The following is a 19756-nucleotide window of genomic DNA, read 5'->3' as shown; positions in this document are numbered from 1 at the left end:
TAGCAGATCATGTACAAAAATAGGTCTCTTCCCCATCTCTATAATTAATTCTTTATCCATATGATTGCTTTTAATTTTTCCTCTCAGAACCATTCTATCCATCCGCGATAAACGAATTTTCTGGTATGAGTCTGACTTCCCCACATAACCCTCCCCATCCTCATCCCCCCTTTTGCGGGTGTCACGTCTTGGAAAGAGGGGGGGAAATGATGGTGTTGGTATAAATATTCCAAGTCACCCCATTGTCCTCCTCTTTTGGGTCCAGAGAAGCTCAAGAGCATTCCATCTCCATCGGTTGGACTCTGGGAGGATATTGGTCATTCCCCACCCTAGCTGCCAAGTTATCTCTCTCCTCTGGGATTCGGATCTCTTGAGCTTCTCCGACGAAGTTAAACGGTGACCGTTAAGGACCGTGGGATCGTAATCGTATCATCGAGAGTCAGATTAAGAAAAAACAAACAAAGCTCGGATATTTAAATTAAAATAATTGTAAACGAAATATTTCAATTATCGTGTTTCTTAATTTATTCTTATCAAGAGAAGTTTCGAAGTTTCAAGTTCTAAGAGGGTAAGTTTAATGTTGTTGCGTTTGCTTGATTTGCCACTGGATGTTTGGAACTAATGAAGAGAAAGGTCAGGATTAAGAAATGACGTCGTATTCATGATCAGGGAGCCCAGACAAAAATTAAAATTCCTTATAGAAAAAAAATGGGATTTTTTCCCGGAATTATAGGATTTTAAAGGAGAAAAAAATGTGTTTTTATAGGAAAATAAAGGATTAAAAATGCTCATATATAATACTATTTAGGTTTACGCTATGTAGAAAAATATCAAAAAAAAAAAATTGGATTTTACTTTGAAAAGAGGAACTTAATTAAAATATAATATAATATAAAAAAATCCTGAGCGAGCTCCGCAATTTCGGTGTCTAGTCAAATGTGATCTCGATAAAAGAGATAACTAAATTTTGATAAATTTGATGTTAAACTATACGAAAACTTCGACTAAGTCAAAAATATAGGATATTATACGATCTTTCATGAAATTATAGGATAAATATCGGGCAGGTTAAAAAATATAGGATTTTATAGGAATTATAGGACCTCTGGGCTCCATGGTTTATCTATAGTAATTTAAGAGTATATCTTTCGAAACATTTCTATCCGTTTATTGGTTGCATAATTGAGATACGGGTCAAATGCTGTTTCGTTAAATTATTTTAAATCGATCTGTTTCTGAGTATGCAACAGGTATATTGAAGGTTCATTCGCTCGCTGCGGGATTTTCTTATTCAATTGACTTGTTGCCCAGTTTTGATCGATTAACATTGATTATATTAAGCCAAAAATTAATAAATTTCGAAGTGTCCAACTTAATCTTGATTGTTCAAATTTTCCGTTTTAATCGCATTATTTTCTAAACCGCTTAAAAGCAGTTTCTTATATCGTGGTTGTTGATCAAATACACGCGCGCAGCATTCAAACTAGCAGTTAAAAATTATCCTTAATATCTTTCGAGTGAAATAAACATTCCAGTAAACATTTCTTAAAAAACACGTTAAGAGCGTGGGCGAAAAATGGAGAAAACACTTGATTCAGTCAAAATTTCGCGAATCAACAGTAAACAACCTAATGACTAGGTATTTAAAATATTTCAGGTGCTAAAATTTTGTTCAGTTTATACGCTACTCTGAAACAGATTTTAAAAGACGTTGGAAATTACTTCATCTGTTTTTAACTTAGATTTTTCAAAATTTCAAAAACTTAAATATTAATTTTAAAAGAATGGTTACCCTTAACCATAACATCGTTTACTCGCAACATAAGTTCATAAGCTATGTTCCATAAGTTTGTCACTGGTTACAAACTGGAGCTTGTCATGAAGTGACGTAGGTCATAGATACTCGTAAAGCGACGCCTGGTGAGGCGCTGTCAAAGGCTTAGTAAATGCAGACTAAATAGGAAGATGGAAGTCCTGTAAAATTAACCACCGAGTGTAGGACTTCAATTCTCGCTTGTCGTTCTCGAACTAGCTCGAGCTGTAAGTCTCTAGCAATACAAAGTATAGATATGGTCATACTTATGGAAGGAACATAACTTATAAACTTATGCTAGCAATCATAATGTTTAAAGTCACGCTGCATTTCTGCTTTAACATGAAAGACAAGAACTATGTATTGAAATTAACAGAAACAAAAGAAGACCCTAGCATCATAACAGAAACAACGTTCAGTAAATAGAAACAGGAATAATTGTGCCTCAAATATATCCCATGTTAATTTCTATGCGGGTTTTGTGGGCCGAGCTAAGAAAAAAGATGACTATGCCGCCATTTTTCAAGATGGCCGCAGATTAAATAAAAAACTTTATTGGTGACTATTAAGTACTTAAAGGGTTCGTAAAAACCATTTGAAATACGTCACACACACGTGACTGAGGAAAGACGCGATTCAAAGGCGCTTAGCTCGTTTTAATTCGAAATCACCCATGCGCGCACTTTGGGCAAATGGCGCTTCAATTTCGCGAAAAACATGGTGGACTAGGTGTCCAGTTCCACTCCATGATATGGAGTCTTTGTATCTTGGTGTCACGTGGTGCCTTAGAAGTACTTAGAATAATTTTGACCCACCAGCCGATGCCCCTCTTTACAGTCCCTTTAATTTGATAAACTTTCCACCAATACTAGTATCATGCCACGATCAGCATCGTAGGTCAAGGAGGGTCAGTTAGTGAATGAGGAGATTTCTTAAATTTAAACGAACTTTCAAGGTTTTTTTATAATAAATATATGAAATTCTCACACTTCTGATAATAAAATCAACCCCTCCACCCTATAGCTAAAAAAATCCAATTGAAAATCTATAGAAAACGGATTGCCTCCAAGAAAAAAAATAACCTCCAAAATTTTCCAGCCATTGCTTTCTCTGATTTGGTATACGCGGGGAAAAAAACGTGACGTCACTCTTAATATAAACCAATAAAAAACCCCAGGCCGGGGGGGGAGGAAGAGTGTACAGGGAGACTTGGTGGCATTCCTATCTATCCCTGAATGAGTATATATATGTGTTGGGGGGACCCTTATGAGAAAGCCCTTACCCTGAAGATGACAGGTCCTACCCCAACAGTTCCCCCGCATAAAACGGACCGTCCTGTCCCTTTCAACAATTGTAAGGACCAACTTAAGCGGCAAAGAAGAGTCAGAAGCGTGGGAGGGAAGGGGGGGGGGTAAAAATGAAATTAAGCAAGCTTCCGAACGTAAGAAAGGCATAGGGTTCGAGCTAAAAGATAATAGTGGAGTGCGCCTTAGCAAGGTGATCTTCGAAACCTCACCAAACACTCTTGGAAGTAACCGAGTTTAATGACAAAAATAATATGTTCGGTATTAGAAACTGCATTATTCTTAGGTTGGATTTTGGTATAGATTATAGCAAGATTGTTCACTGAAATAGATGTAATAAATGAAAAGGCATGGATTAAGTAAAAAGGGTAGGGCGTTTAACCCTTTCTCCCAACCTTTATCTCTACTGGCTCTTTATTAATGAACGGACTAGAGGTTCCATGGAAAAATTCCAAGCATTGTCCGCGGAAAGGACTAGCTATCAATTCCACTGGTAAAAGTACGAAATATAAAAGGTAAAGGTTTCGCGATATTATACGTATTGTATAAGCTGGTAATGGCAAAAATTCTAGGTGTTCTCACATAAGCTGTACCAGAAGTAAATGAACCGAAGTTACCGGAGTCCTATTGTTTATTCATTAAGCACAAGTTCCTCACAAACCCCCATATTTCAACCCCGACGATAGTCTCGTTCCTCTACTCTTTCGAGTCACAACAATTTTGAAAACGCCACCAAGTGGCCAATGTTCGAGTAACCGGATTTTCCGGGAATTAGTTAAAGTTTTTAAAAATGGCGACTTTTTCCCTCGGAAGATTCTTTTGGGGAGAGGTTCACACTCTTTGAAAAACTTTTCGAGTAGGATAAGAAGACTTTTAACATACTTTTGTCCAATGTCTGACTTTAGAATTTCAATAAATCTTTCCCGACTTGAAGTCACAAATGGTCGATTAATATTTGAAAGGTATTTCAAAAGATCATCCCTAATGTTTGCACCCATTATCGAACGTAAGCCTAGGGCCTAGGCTCCTAAGATAGAAGCAGACGCCTATTTCTCAAAACAACGACTATTTATTCATACTAACGATATTGCGCGGATTTGTAACTAAGCTGTAACTATGGTCTTTGGTGCCAGCGTTAAATTTCGAGACGATTCAGGTAGAGGTACAGCTACCTTGATTTTTACTACCCCCACGTTATGGAAAACGCATTATACAAATTTTGCCCTCTCCGGTAACTTCGGTTCATTTACTTCTGGCTGTACCAATTGTACAATTAATAAATTGTATTGTATATGTTCGCCTAGTAAATGCGTGACTTAATCAAAGTTTGGGGAAAAATTAGATCTTTTTTTCAAACAGAATGAATGCTATTTAAGCCGTTCCTCCTGGTTTTAGTACTAGCAAGAAGTGATATCTAGTTTATTAGGGAGAAGGTATAAGATGCCTAAGTATTCCCGCGCCATAGTCCCAGTCCCCCTTTCAAAATACAAGGGGGGACGTAAAAGGAGGCCGGACTATTTCGCCTCTCCTCAGTCGGAAAATACGTCATTTTCGTCATTCGCGTCGCGCTGACGTGCGTTTTCAAGAACCAATGAGATGCTGGTTGTAATTTACAGGCGGGGATTAACTCCGGGCCTACTATACGTTTGGACTGGAGATAAAGCTGGAAATGTTTGCGAATTTATACCTTCTCCCTAATAAACTAGATATCACTTCTTGGCACTAGTACATGATGTAGTACTGCCAGTCCCTATTAAGGGCCCCCACAAACGATTTCGATGTAACTATAAGGTAAAGACACGGGGGGTAAAACTCCGCTTTCCATCTCGCTTTTTGGCGCCTGCGCTGTAGTCATTTTATATCATGAGAGTGCGCAGAGACGGATGGCAATGTATCAACCCCCCTTGTATGTCCCGATGCTAAGGGTTGCCTATCGTCGAAAAGGTCTATTTTCTATGGATTTTGAATATAGGGCCTAGTGTATTGCATTGCCCTGAGGTTTTTTAAGACGCCATAGGGTTCAAAATACAGATATGAAATAACAAACCATAAAACTAAAATTGAAAACTATACTTAAGCGGTTTATGAGGACGGACTAGGTCATGAAGAGACTATGAATTTATCTATATGACATAAATATCAGTACTTGGGATTATATGAACCTCTCGGAATGAGGTCGACAAACTTGGGATGACGAACGAGGTAAGGGATAATAATTTGGGCACCCGAAGACGGAATTTGACCAAGATATAATTCTATATACGTCCCATGACCCCATCAACTTTCCCGCCACCAATACTAGAGAGTTTATCGTCAAGTTTACGCGTTTTTTCTTCCTAAATAAATATAAGCCTAAAATGGTTATTGAACTGTAGTTTCATACTAAAAGATTATTAAAATTATATAAAGAAACACTACTGGAATTTCACTTCACCGCCTTTTCATATGGATCTAAACCAATAACCCCCCGTAGATGTGGGGTGTGAAAGACCCGAAAAGGTATGATTTGATCCCAGTGAGGCAGTGATATACAACAACTTTCTTAAAAATACATTCTTCACTTTATGTTTATTCGTTAAGTGCTTAAACCGCAATGTAAGTTTATAAGATATGTTCCATAAGCATGAAACTTCATATTTTTCCGTAATGTTAGAGACTTACAGTTCGAGAACGACAAGCGAGAATTGACTACACTCGGTGGTTAGTTTTGCAGGATTTCCATCTTCCTATTGAGTCTGTACTAACCCTTTGGTAGCGCCTCACCGTCGTCGCTTTACGAGAATCTATGACCTAAGTCACTTCATGAGAAGCTCTTAGTAACCAGTGACAAACTTATGAAGCATATCTTATGAAATTATGGTAACATCAAGTTTACAAATTTGTCTGAAACTTCTCTCTCGTTCTTTTTCAACTTCTACTTCATAAGCTTATACCCAAAATGATCATTAAATTCAACAAAATTTGGTCAGTAACACAATAAGAGCTTCACATTTCAGATTACATCCATCTTTTGAGTGCAAATAACAACATCACGCGGCATTTTAGGGCAATGGTTTACCGGGAGGTTTTCACTCCGTTTGACCCAATGAAACCCCCCCCCCTAATTTGTGACGAAAATTTTCAAAAAAAAAATCTGTACATCTATTCATGTCTTAGGAATTAAATCATAACCTTTCTGTTATTAGGAGGATCATTAAAAAAGAAAACACGAATAATCTTTGCGCCTCAATGCTGGGATCACCGTTATTCCAGCGTTTCAAAAAACAATCTCCGAAACGTCAAGAAAGTCCCTCCGCAAGCCCATTAAAAAATGCTACCTCAACGACAAATGGCAAGAAGGACGCCATCACTAACGGTACGGCTGACACTATGGGCACTTCGGAATTTCGTAAACGGGGCCGAGAAATGGTCGACTACATCTCAGAGTACTTGGAAACCATAGACCAGAGACGAGTGACACCCAACATTGAACCGGGGTACTTGAGAAAACTCATTCCATTTGCCCCACCCAATAAGGGTGAAGATTGGGAGACCATCATGAAAGATGTCGAGAGATATATCATGCCAGGGGTAATTGAACGCACAATTCTTACATCTCTTAAGGGTCTTTCCCACCAGCCCATTTTTTAACTCTAATTTGAATTGTCACATGCTGGTACCTATTAGGGGTAGACGGGTATGACGCTGCAAGTTCTGAACTGTTAGCTCTAGATTTCAGTATAAAACTAAACAGATTTCATCACAAGTTCAATTAAGGACACTTGATGAACGCGTACTACTTATTTCTCAGGGGTATTTATACGCCTCAGCTCTAGCAGTTTAATCAAGCACGCTTATCAACCTTGTAACTTTTGTAGGGCGTCAAAACTAGAGTTGAAAGCTTATAAACCTACTATACCATAAGTTTATAAGATATGTTCCATAACTATAACACTTCATATACTTCGTAATGATAGAGACTTACAGCTCGAGCTAGTTCGAGAACGACAAGCGAAGACTGACTACACTCAGTTAAATTGCACTCCATCTTCCTATTTAATCTGCGCCTTTGACAGCGCCTCACCAGGCGTCGCTTTACGAGAATCTGTACCTACTTCAATCACTTCATGACAAGCTCCAGTTTGTAACCAGTGACAAACTTAGGGAACATATCTTACGAACTTATGCTATACTAAGCCTAACTAAACTAATAACTAAGCCTTACAAACACTATCAAGGTAACACACTGGCAACACCCCCGTTTTCACGCGTATTTTCCCGCCGGAAACTCTTACCCATCTATCCTGGCCGACATGTTATCAGACGCAATTGGTTGCGTCGGTTTTTCATGGGTAATATACGCATAACATCTATTTATAAGCGGTCAATAGTCAATAATTACAAATTTCAGGCTGCCAGTCCAGCTTGTACCGAACTAGAGATCCTAATGTTAGACTGGTTGGGCAAAATGATTTCTTTGCCCGAAGAATTCTTATGTCTCTCGGACAAAAGTCGGGGTGGTGGAGTTATTCAAGTAATTATATCTCAATGTATTCTGTACTATCAGGAATAGATTTAATTTTAGAAGTAGGAATGGAGAACAGAGTAATTTGGGCGCTCGTCAAAGTCCCGGACCCCCTTCCACGGAACGGGGGGGGGGGGTATGAAAGAAGAGGTGGGTCATAGCGACAGAGGTAAAAAGGAATTACGTATTTTTCGCCGTTCCCGTCAGCAACGTCATCAAAACGTAGTTTAAGTGAGCCAATAAGATAATTTAAACTTTTCGTTACGTGTTGGAGGGAGGGGCTCTATACTGGGCTATGAGTCAGACTGAACTAAATACTAACCGTTCTCCATTCCTACTTCTAAAATTAAATCTATCGCTGGTCCTATGAACCCATTTGCAGAGATTCGTTAACAAGTTGCTTTAATCAAACAGGGTTCAGCTAGCGAATGCGTCCTGGTGTCCCTTTTAGCAGCGCGTCACGCGACCATCAGAGCTTTGAAACAACAACACCCGTTCGTGGAGGAAGGCGTATTGCTATCAAAGTTGATGGCCTACTGTTCTAAAGAGGCCCATTCTTGCGTCGAAAAAGCAGCCATGATAGGTTTTGTTAAGCTTAGAATCTTAGACACCGACGAGAAGTTCGCGCTAAGAGGGGTCACGTTGGCTAAAGCTATGGAGGTTTGTGCCAGTGATATGTTTAAACATAATTCACGTGTCACTAATCTAAATTCGCATTTCAGGAGGACAGGGCAATGGGTCTTATACCATTCTTTGTAAGTGGACTTACACGTCATAGATGTATAAATAACTAGCGTTACTGTATGACACACGGTCAATGTTTATCCTTAATACCAACAGTAGATCATAATTCTCTTCGAGAGAAGTGTACCACAAAGCGGGGTAATTGTAACATGATTCTTCCCAACATTTGGAGCAAGGTTACTAAACCGAATCACTTACGCGATAAATAGTTCCCTCAACATTATTAGCTCTGCTTAAACATTTTCCAACGCCCATGCGCTTGTGCGTTTTTGTCCCACGTCAAGACAATCAAGGTTTGTGGGTTGTTTGCTGAGGATTTAGTACCAAACAGTTATAGAATTCACCCTAGCACGGTGCGATAGATACCCATCTGAAGTTTGATGAGCAGTATAGAGCAAGTAAAAAGGGTAAGCCTCAGAAGAATCGCGTTACACAACTGAAGTATTAAGAGGATACAGAGTGTCATCCTTCTTCTATCATCCCCTTCTGTTATTACTTAGCAGAAGTACCTATCCTGTAACGCTAGTTACGCTTACACTGCATTTCGTCTAAAACTTTTTAAAACTTGGTCTTGACCCTAAGGTGGCGGCTACCTTAGGAACCACGTCATGTTGTTCCTTCGACAACCTTCACGAAATCGGGCCAGTTTGTCAGAAAGAAAATGTATGGCTACACGTGGATGGGGCTTACGCGGGAAGCGCTTTTATATGCCCAGAGTTTCAATACCTTATGAAAGGAATAGAGGTAATACCTATTTAAAAAAATACATTGCAACAATCACCTAAAAAATTAAATTAAACACCTAAACAGTATGCCATGTCTTTCAATATGAATCCCAATAAATGGATGTTGGTTAATTTCGATTGCTCTACCATGTGGTAAGAATTATAACGATGTAAGACCAAGAAGTGATATCTAGTTTATTAGGGTGAAGGTTAAATTCGCCACATTTCCAGCTTTATCTCCAGTCCGAACGTAGGTTCGGAGTTAATCCCCATCTCTAAATTAGAAACAGCATATCATTGGTTCTTGAAAACTCACGTCAGAACGACGCGAATGACGAAAATTACGTATTTTCCGATTGAGGAGAGGCGAAATAGCCCGGCCTACTTTCACGTCCCCCCTTGTATTTTGAAAGGGGGACTGGGACTATGGCGCGCGAATACTTGGGCAACTTATAACTTCTCCCTAGTAAACTAGATATCCCTTCTTGGTAAGACTTATCAAACGTTTTGAGTTAAAAATACTTCGTTGCAGGGTCAAAGACCGATTTAAACTAACTCAAGCGTTAGTCGTGGATCCATTATATTTACAGCATAGCTTTTCGGGTAATTAAGTTAGATAAAACTAATTAGTGATATAAGTGTATGTACTGCACAAAGCGGAGTAATTGAAACATGATTCTTCCCAACATCCCTTAACATTTGGAGCAAGGTTACAAAACCGAATCACATACGCGATAAATAATTCCCTCATTAGCGCTTAACTATTTTCCAAGGCGCATGCGCTCGTGGTAATTTTTGTCCCACGTCAAGACAATCAAGGTTTATCGGTAAATTGCTGGGGATTTAGTACCAAACAGTTATAGAATTCAGCCTAGCACGGTGCGATGCCGATCTGAAGTTTGATGAGCGGGAGAGGAAACATAAAGGGGGAGCGTGGGAAGAAGAATCATGTTACATAACTAAAGTATTAAGATAATACAGTGTCATCCTTCTTCTATTATCCCCTTCTGATAATACTTTAAATTCTTTACAGATAAAGCAATTGACTACAGGGTAAGTTTTTTATTTATAATTGCAAAGGAATTAAATCAAGAACTCCATTTCCTAAGTATTAATTCACATTAATTTAATAGCATTGGGGTATACCATTAAGTAGACGTTTCAGGTCATTAAAACTCTGGTTCGTAATTCGAAAATACGGTGTTGAAGGGCTTCAAAAGTATATTAGAGAGGTACTGTCGTTTCCTTATCTATAAATTACTATTCAAGATAATCAACTTGAACTACATTTACAGCACGTAAGGTTAGCCAAACGTTTCGAATCGTTGGTCTTAAAAGATGACCGTTTTGAAGTTATAAATCATGTTCAACTGGGACTCGTTTGTTTCCGATTAAAGGTAAGTATAGTTAAGTACTTGTAATCAGGTAAGAAAATATACTCAACAAACAATTGTTTCTTTTCCCGTATTACAGGGTTCCAATTTGTTCAATCAAAAACTACTTTCACTAATCAACGCTTCAGGGAAACTACACATGGTCCCTTCATCTTTGAATGACAGGTTTGTCATTAGGTTCTGCGTCTGCGCGCAACACGCGACAGACGAGGATATTAATCACGCGTGGGAGGTCATCACGCAGTTTACCAACGACTTATTGGAAGTTGCCAAAATGGACAGCAATAAGGAACAGATAAAGGTACTTTTTGCGTTTTTACAGTGAGTACGTATAAGAAGGAGGATCAAAGAGGGAAGAGGTAAGGTAACTATAACGTCACAGCGAGATCTCTCTCTCCCTCTCTCACGCGCACCTACCTCGGCGCATAGCCGAGGAGTCAGACGTCACGTGATCCGTTAAGAATACTGGCCGTAAACAAACTTCTGATTTTTTCTCGCTATGTTACGCCGACTGCGCATGTGCAGAACTCTGAAGGGGGGGGTGACGGAGAATTCGGTCTCTCCATTCTCCAAGCCTCCTTCTCATACGTGCTCAATGGTTTTTGAAACTTTAAATGCGGTTTCCTGGCGCGTACCGCGTGTAAAACAAAGACAACTTTTGATGTTGTATCTTTTTAATAGGAAGAAGAAGAGGAGGAAGAAGAATTAGAAGAGGAACTAGAGGGTGAATTAGAGGACAAGGAAAATAAAGAAGGGCCCGAATTCGTTGACGACGTATTTGTCCAAGACAGTAAAAAGCGTCACAGTTTGCGCTACAAGAGAAGTTTCTTCGTCCGAATGGTATCCGACCCTAAACTCTACAACCCTAAGATTGTCCGAGCTCTATCCTCAACCGGAAGTAGGCGACACACTAGCGACCCTATGGACAACGAGACAGGGGTTATTACCCCAGTTTAGGAACTACAAACACACCTACTTTATAGCAATTACTTTATGGGTCATTTCGTATTTATTACATTTAATTAACTTATAATTCCTAATTCGTATTAAGCCCCAACTTAGATAATAGATGTAATTAGAAATTAAATTAATTGTTGTTAAAATTTAAGGGAAAATTTATTTCAGAATAGATATTTTTCATTAAAGAACTGTCTCCCGCCCCCTTCCCCCTCTTCAGTGAGGCGGCGTCAGGCCCTCTGTGAATCAAGTGATCTAAACTGAACTAGTCTTACTTTCTTGACTCACAAATGGTATGACAGGACTGGGGGCCTGGAATCCCCCCTCTTTAGTGAAAACATATTTAAAATTTCCCATTGTAGCTTCGTATACGTTAATATTTCGAGATGAAAAACACGGAAATGTAATTAAAATATAGTTCCCTGTAGAATTATTTATATTAAAATTAAATAATGATTATATAATTAACTTAATGTAAAACCCCATATGTTTCGGAATAAAATGACTTGGCATTGCGTAATCGAGGGTCAGTCGTGGTTTATGATTATGAATCAACGTTTCAGTATTAACACTCCCTGTGGTTTCCTATGTGCTAAGGTTGTACAGTACCCAACAACGGAAAAATTATTACGTAACCGCGCGGAGAAAAGATCATTTTCCCATACTCATTCTTAGTATTTTGACCCAGAAGAATCAAGACAGAGCTACAGAGGTCATGATGACGCAATGACATTATTTGACTCACTGCCCACTGGGCATATTTATCAAAATGGCGACCATCAATTGGTGCGAGGCTTAGCCGCTTTTTTCTCAAAGTGAGTCAAATGTTTCGACTCGAAACATACAAATTATAAGAAAATATATGTCTCATTTTAAATTTACGACTAAGTTATACAATTCCTAGGAATTAAACTGGTCTAATGTAAGGGAAAAAAGGGCACAGCTTACCATTGAATGAATCTTGATGTGTGTCAACTGAAAGATTCCGTCGCATTTCAATTTGATAAGCACATCAGATCTTCCCTGCAAATATCTTACGTCTTTCGGTCAATAATCTATATTACCACGACATTGCTTTAAACAAAAACTTTGCACAAAACCTGTACCTAAGTAGTGACCTGACATGACGCGTTTTTCCAGAAACTTTAACTGATAGAAACAAAGAAACTTTTGCAAATTGCAACAAAATGGCGGGATGATTTCTCTTTGATTTGTTTCAATAACAGCAGAGAGAATTTAGAAGGGGAGTAGAAAGGGTGGTATGGAATGTAGCGCAACGTCGTCTGCTAAACGTTATCTAGGCAGGTCGATTTCCGGTATGATGCGTTTGTAACAGCATAGCCCACTTGATCACGCACGCTGGCTGCACGCGCTCTAGAAGCCCGTCCAAACAATTTTTTTTACATGTTAACTCGCGAATACGGCGCGTCACATAGGTTCGGTCTAAACTTTCAAACCCGTCTGGTTTTAACATGGGCCTCTATGGGAGGGGACCAGTTTTTTCAACGTTTTTGGCAATATTAGTGCATCTACTGGTTCAAATCTCTTGAATTTTTAATGAGACGTGTATTGAAAGGTTTGATATTATCCTGTAAAATTTAAAGTCTTCAGCTATAATAGTTTTTTTTATAAAAAATAAAAATCATCACATAGTAGAGAAATAAATCCTTCAATTTCTCTACTATGTGATAATTTTTATTTTTTATAAAAAAAACTATTATAGCTGAAGACTTTAAATTTTACAGGATAATATCAAACCTTTCAATACACGTCTCATTAAAAATTCAAGAGATTTGAACCAGTAGATGCACTAATATTGTCAAAAACGTTGATTAAACTCGTCCCCTCCCATAGACGGCCCTGTTAAAACCAGACGGGTTTGAATTTTAGACCGAACCTATGTTATTCTCATTTTTAGGGTCGATTGAGCGGGCTTCTATAGCGCGTGCAGCCAGCGTGATCAAGTGGGCTATGGTAACAGAGAGATTTTAGAACATGTGACCGGAAACTCGCCTACCCCAAAAAGCTCAACGCGACATCTTGTTTGGGCGTCATCACGTTTAATAGAGTCAAAGGGGGGACCTTTGACTCCCTTTCTAAACTCTCTCTGATAAGAGACGTTACCTACCGGACTTTTCTCATTGGCTTATTCAAAAGGATTCGTTTTTCGTCGACCAATAACATTTTACCATAGACATACGTCATTATTTCCCGCCAACTTCAAACCCATGCCGCGTGAGCTACTTTTCACTAAACAAACCTACAAGAACGCAATTTTCGCAGCAAAATAAAACGAAATTTTCTAATTAATTCTAAAATGCTGAAAAATTATTAATAATATTAATATTAATATAAATAAGAAAACAAACACTTTTATAAGAGTTTATAATATTTTAAATTTTTATTTTAATATTAAAGAAATAACTCTTGAAATAACCATTTTACAAAAACGGTTCAATATTAATTTCTAAAGCGGCGCAGGGCAAAGCGAGGTCAAAATTAGTAATCACTTCTGGGTGTAAAACTCCCAAAATGCCGATTGGCGATCCATTAACCACAACTTCGGCGCAACGACCCGGGAAAAAGCTTTTATCATCTTTATCCCGAATGTAATATCCGGGAATTTCTTTATCAGGCTTAAAAGGAACGCCTAAGAGTTGCATAACTCGATCGAGCAAACCGTGAATTACTTCAAAACCGGGAAATTTATTGTAATGAATTGCGCATAAATGACGTTCATTACGAGCACCAACGTCTAAAAAACACATCACACTTATAATTAACACATTAAAGGGAGAGTGAAGTAGAAAATCAAGTGATTTTTTATCGATTCTTCTACCAATTTTAAGACCAGTCTGCATATAGTGAAACATTCAGGAAATACCAGTTCCGAATGATTTTAAAATTCAAATTAGGTTCAGATTTTAATTAAGGATAATTTTAAAGAAGGACCTCTGACCAATCGCGTAACGCCCTGCCTTTTTGTTAACAAAATTCTCGTGGCACGCTCCATGTCTCGCGCCACGATTATCACGTCGCGCGCCTAATTTTATCAAATCTCGTGATAAACTTCATTCAACACGGAACGTGCCACGAGAATTTTGTTAATAAAAAGGCAGGGCGTTACGCGATTGGTCGGAGGTCCTTATTTAAAATTATTCTTAATTAAAATCTGAACCTAATTTGAATTTTAAATTCATTCGGAACTGGTATTTCCTGAATGTCTCACTAAGTGCAGACTGGTCTTATAATTAGTAGAAGAATCGATAAAAAAAAAACTCACTTGATTTTCTACTTCACCCTCCCTTTAAAGAAAAAGTAAATTAGAAATTAATTACCTTTTTGATTATCTTTAAGAATAATATCGGAAATTTCAAATAGTTTAAGAGGTAAAGGCATTTTCTTGTTAGCGTGGATTGTCTTCATTAATCCAGGCAACAAAGTCGTTCTAGCAACTTGAAATTCAAGCGTTTTAGGATTGGTAATTTGCGCCGCGTTATCTAGTCCATTTTCTTGACGTAATCGTTTTGAAATATCATCCCTAGAACACTATAATTTGAAAAATTACATTACAGAAACAATAACATACGTTAATTAGCCTTATTCCTGATCAGCGCCACCTACCCATAGCGGCGACCTTGAGAACTACCGTAAGCGGCAAGCCAATCAGATGTCGCTAAAATCTGGTGACGTCACTGACTGGCACTCTCGGGTCTTACCAAAAATGACGTCACCAGATTTTAGCGACATCTGATTGGCTTGCCGCTTACAGTAGTTCTCAAAGTCACCGCTATGGGTAGATGGCGCTGATCAGGAATAAGGCTAATTAAGATTAAATTAAATTTAATTACAAGAGAAAATGTAAGCGCTTCCGTGAATGCCGCCTGCGCTAGTTCGCTCCTAAGTTGGTCAGTTAATTTATTTAGTGGAAACTGTTAATTAATTAAAGATATTTATTAATGGGATTAATTAATTAATTAATTTAAAAGAGAAGGAAAGGTTAATTTTTATTCAGGGTACCTCTGCCGCAACTGTGCTAATTTTGGGTATCGTTCGAGGTATGTTATTAAATCCATAAGCGATGCCAACATCCTCCATAATGTCACAGGCGTGAATGACATCGTGTCTAGTGGGGGGAATCTCAATTGACAGAAAATCGCTCGATGTGGGAGTTGTCAGAAGGCACATTTTGGTCAACAGTTTCGCAACCTGATCTGCGTTTTGCCTAAGACAAATAGATTAAGTTGATTAGAAGGCCTAGGATTCAATAGAGCAAAGTAGGCTTAGCTTTCAATAAAACAAAGTAGGCTTAGCTTTCAATAGAGCAAAGTAGGCTTAGCTTTCAATAAAGCAAAGTAGGCTTAGCTTTCAATAGAGCAAAGTAGGCTTAGTGTTCAATAGAGCAAAGTAGGCTTAGCATTCAATAGAGCAAAGTAGGCTTAGCATTCAATAGAGCAAAGTAGGCTTAGCATTCAATAGGTCAAACTAGTCTTAGCATTCAATAGGTCAAACTAGTCTTAGCATTCAATAGGTCAAACTAGTCTTAGCATTCAATAGGTCAAACTAGGCTTAGGGTTCAATAGAGCAAACTAGGCTTAGGGTTCAATAGAGCAAACTAGGCTTAGCGGTCACTAGAGCAAAGTAGGCTTAGCGGTCACTAGAGCAAAGTAGGCTTAGCGGTCACTAGAGCAAAGTAGGCTTAGCGGTCACTAGAGCAAAGTAGGCTTAGCGGTCACTAGAGCAAAGTAGGCTTAGCGGTCACTAGAGCAAAGTAGGCTTAGCGGTCACTAGAGCAAAGTAGGCTTAGCGGTCAATAGAGCAAAGTAGGCTTAGCGGTCAATAGAGCAAAGTAGGCTTAGCGGTCAATAGAGCAAAGTAGGCTTAGCGGTCAATAGAGCAAAGCAGGCTTAGCGGTCAATAGAGCAAAGTAGGCTTAGCGTTCAATAGAGCAAAGTAGGCTTAGCGTTCAATAGAGCAAAGTAGGCTTAGCGTTCAATAGAGCAAAGTAGGCTTAGGGTTCAATAGACCAAAGTAGGCTTAGCGTTCAATAGACCAAACTAGGCTTAGCGTTCAATAGACCAAACTAGGCTTAGCGTTCAATAGACCAAAGTAGGCTTAGGTAAGATTGAATAGAGCAAAGAAGGCTTAGGTAAGATTGAATAGAGCAAAGTAGGCTTAGGTAAGATTGAATAGAGCAAAGTAGGCTTAGGTAAGATTGAATAGAGCAAAGTAGGCTTAGGTAAGATTGAATAGAGCAAAGTAGGCTTAGGTAAGATTGAATAGACCAAAGTAGGCTTAGGTAGGATTCAATAGACCAAAGTAGGCTTAGGTAGGATTCTATAGACCAAAGTAGGCTTAGGTAGGATTCAATAGACCAAAGTAGGCTTAGCATTCAATAGACCAAAGTAGGCTTAGGTAGGATTCAATAGCCCAAACAAGTTAGTTACTCTATCTTAGATTTTAAACAGAATCCTGACCAAAAATTCAAAGTAAATCTTACTTAATGCCTAAACATCGATTGATCAACTCCATAGATCCACTTTCAATTCGATAACTTAACTCAGGATAAGTGAAAACCTGACCATCAGGTTGCAAAACTTCCACAGCTTCAATACTACAAAGTTAATAATTAAAATTAATAAGGTTTAAACGCTAAAAAAAAAAATCATTAATGCATGCAAATGTGACTTACGTAAATTGCTGTTGACAGTATTGACTAAACATACAAACGATGGTGTCTAAAACAATCTTGGCTTTATTTAAATCAGTTGCTGTACATTCGATAAAAATGTTTTTAGTGTCTAAAGTGATTTTAGAAGCGTCACCTGTTAAAACAAATGTTTATAAATCATTTAAATATTAATTTTCGAATATTAATTAACTATTAAAAGTTTTATTTATGTTCTTTACCATTAATAATAGGTGGCATTGAAAGAACAACGTTATTAGAATCGTATATAACTGGGTAAACTCTCTTATCCCTGATAATAGGTAAGTAGGCTTTTAAATGACTGTCCTAAAATAATTAAAATTAAATTTTAAATTAAATTAAAGGAAGATCATATTAAATACAGGGTTCATACAACTTTTGGAAAACAAATTTCCCTGAGATTTATGGGAGGTTTTTCCCCCCACATACTTCCCTGAGTTTTCCAGGTTTTTCCCGTATATGAAGTATCCTATGGAGCAGATGTTAACGAAGGAGGGGGGTGGGTAAATAAGACTATAACATACTCGAAGGACATCCCCGTATGTCTAATATAACCAGAGTTATGAGCCTCCAAAATTGGGTGTAATGTTAATCCTATGGAGGGAACGTTCACGAACATTTAGCTTATTTACTTGGCCCCTGTTTGTCGTAGCCGTACGTTTTTAGTATGGTTAGATGGGGGATAAAGAAGACTATAATATACTCAAAGGGCATCCCCGTATCTCTAACATAACTAGAGTTATGAGCCTCCAAAGTGTAGTGTAACGTTAATCCTATGAAGGGGATGTTTATGAACATTTTGCTTAATTACTCGGCCCCTGTTTGTCGTAGCCCTAAGTGTTTAGTATCGTTGGATGGGGGATAAAGAGGACTATAACATACTCAAAGGACATCACCGTATCTCTAATATAACCAGAGTTATGAGCCTCCAAAGTATAGTGTAATGTTAATCCTATGGAGGGGATGTTCACGAACATTTTGCTTAATTACTCGGCCCCTGTTTGACGCAAATATCCCTGAATTTTACTGAAAATTCAAAATTTCCCTGAATTTTACTGAAAATTCAAAATTTCCCTGAGGTTTTTTGTCAACTATTTATTTCCCTGATTTTTCCAGGTTTTCCCTTTTTTCCAGGTTTGTATGAACCCTGATATTAAATCATACTTTGTATAATTCCATTATTTCTGGTGCAGTATATTCTTTGCTTTGATTTAAAGGTTTAAAATAAATAAGTTCGGGAGCTAAAGCATCGTACGTGAATGGTCCCTGAATTTTATCTAAATCATGAGTGCCAATTGCTACCAAAGAACGTTTTCGGCAAATATTTTGATGAAGTTTATCTTGTAAATCGATGAAACTGTTATATATTTCTTTGTTAAAAGTTACATTCCTCAGAACAGCAGCAACCGCGTGTGGCCGAACCATTCCAGTCTAATTATTATTATTATCATTATTATTATTAATTACACAGTTTTGAGGTAATTACAAAATAAATTTGAATGAAAACTAACCATTGGTTTCACTATTAACTCCTGAAGATGTCCACTGGCGGGTACAATTGCTTTATACCTAGGAATCTGGCTCCTACGCAAAGATTAACGAACGTTAACGTATATATTTATAATATCATTTATGTTTTAAAACTTACTTTCCAAGAAATATTAGTAAAGCTCTTGCTAATCCTTCGATACACAGGAGATCATATCTATATCCAGACTAAATTTAACTTACATATTATTAAAACAAGTTTTAAACTTACCGATTTGCCGGAATTTCAATACGATAAATAACATCCTCCGAAGCACCCGATGATCTATCCTCTCCTTGCTCTTTCGCGATCATTTGTTTCTCAGTTGTCTAAAGGACAGAAGTAATACATAAAACTGTAATTTAACGAGTAATTAAACAATTCTGCGGTATTTAATTACCACTTCATCGAGTTCCAAGCCATAATCAAAGCACAAGTTCGCGAACTCTTCTTCAGCTGTCAAATAATTTTAACATTAAGCCTTGGTCAATAACATCTTAATATTTGTTTATTAACTTACTGTATTCCCGACCAAGCGCTTTGAAAAGGTTATCTCTATTAACTCCGATAGTAGGCATTTTTCTAATTTCATACAATTTATAAAGAACTTAAATTATACCTTAAATAATTAAAATTAGCGGTGACCGTAAGTAAGTTACACGTGAGACTATTGGTTGGTGATGTGGCTTACATTGAACCGGCCGGAATCCGGAGTCAGGGACGGAAATAAGCCAAAAGAGTGAGAGCGAGGCTGCTGTGACTAGTTTTTTAAATTCAAGAATTGGGGGTTAATGGTCCTCGGGACCAGTTTATTAATTGCATAAAAGAGAACAAAGGGTGGGACCACTCCGGAGACCACTTTATTATTTCCAACACTAGAGGGTCACTGGTCCCAAGCAGTCTGGGAAATAGCACACTTCCTCTGGTCCAAAACCAGTTTATTAATTGCTAGCACTAGTTTTTTAATTCAAAAAGTGGGGGAACTGGTCCTCGGAACCAGTTTATTAATTGCAAATCTATAGGAGAACAAAGGCTGGGACCAGTCCGGAGACCAGTTTATTATTTAGGACCCTAGGG

General features: G+C 38.0%; 2 protein-coding genes across 2 annotated transcripts; one reads left to right on the top strand and one right to left on the bottom strand.

Annotated features, from left to right (window-relative positions):
* Positions 1-262: 262 nt before the first annotated feature.
* Positions 263-11961, top strand: LOC149710153 (aromatic-L-amino-acid decarboxylase-like). The gene is made up of 14 exons (XM_089859722.1): positions 263-568; positions 6303-6687; positions 7335-7448; positions 7508-7630; positions 8036-8281; positions 8344-8376; positions 8948-9109; positions 9176-9243; positions 9623-9693; positions 10124-10143; positions 10224-10322; positions 10386-10487; positions 10564-10785; positions 11166-11961. The coding sequence occupies exons 2-14, from the start codon at positions 6346-6348 to the stop codon at positions 11439-11441; spliced, it is 1878 nt and encodes a 625-aa protein (XP_089715848.1). The 5' UTR covers positions 263-568; positions 6303-6345; the 3' UTR covers positions 11442-11961.
* A 1851-nt stretch (positions 11962-13812) lies between these two features.
* Positions 13813-19518, bottom strand: beta-PheRS (phenylalanine--tRNA ligase beta subunit). Its single transcript, XM_089859721.1, has 13 exons — positions 19200-19518; positions 19080-19135; positions 18911-19008; positions 18800-18856; positions 18663-18735; positions 18316-18582; positions 17352-17457; positions 17134-17266; positions 16942-17055; positions 15462-15666; positions 15293-15373; positions 14780-14990; positions 13813-14196 (listed from the first exon to the last, which is right to left on the bottom strand). Exons 1-13 carry the CDS (start codon positions 19255-19257, stop codon positions 13883-13885), a joined length of 1773 nt encoding a protein of 590 aa, XP_089715847.1. The 5' UTR covers positions 19258-19518; the 3' UTR covers positions 13813-13882.
* Between the last annotated feature and the right edge of the window lie 238 nt (positions 19519-19756).

The sequence above is a fragment of the Phalangium opilio genome, unplaced genomic scaffold (genome assembly GCF_054372755.1).
Source record: "Phalangium opilio isolate 3A_F unplaced genomic scaffold, DU_Popi_V2 ptg000011l_1, whole genome shotgun sequence".
NCBI lineage: Eukaryota > Metazoa > Arthropoda > Arachnida > Opiliones > Phalangiidae > Phalangium > Phalangium opilio.
Note: the sequence above shows the minus strand (reverse complement) of the source record. Positions and strands in the feature narration are given on the sequence as shown.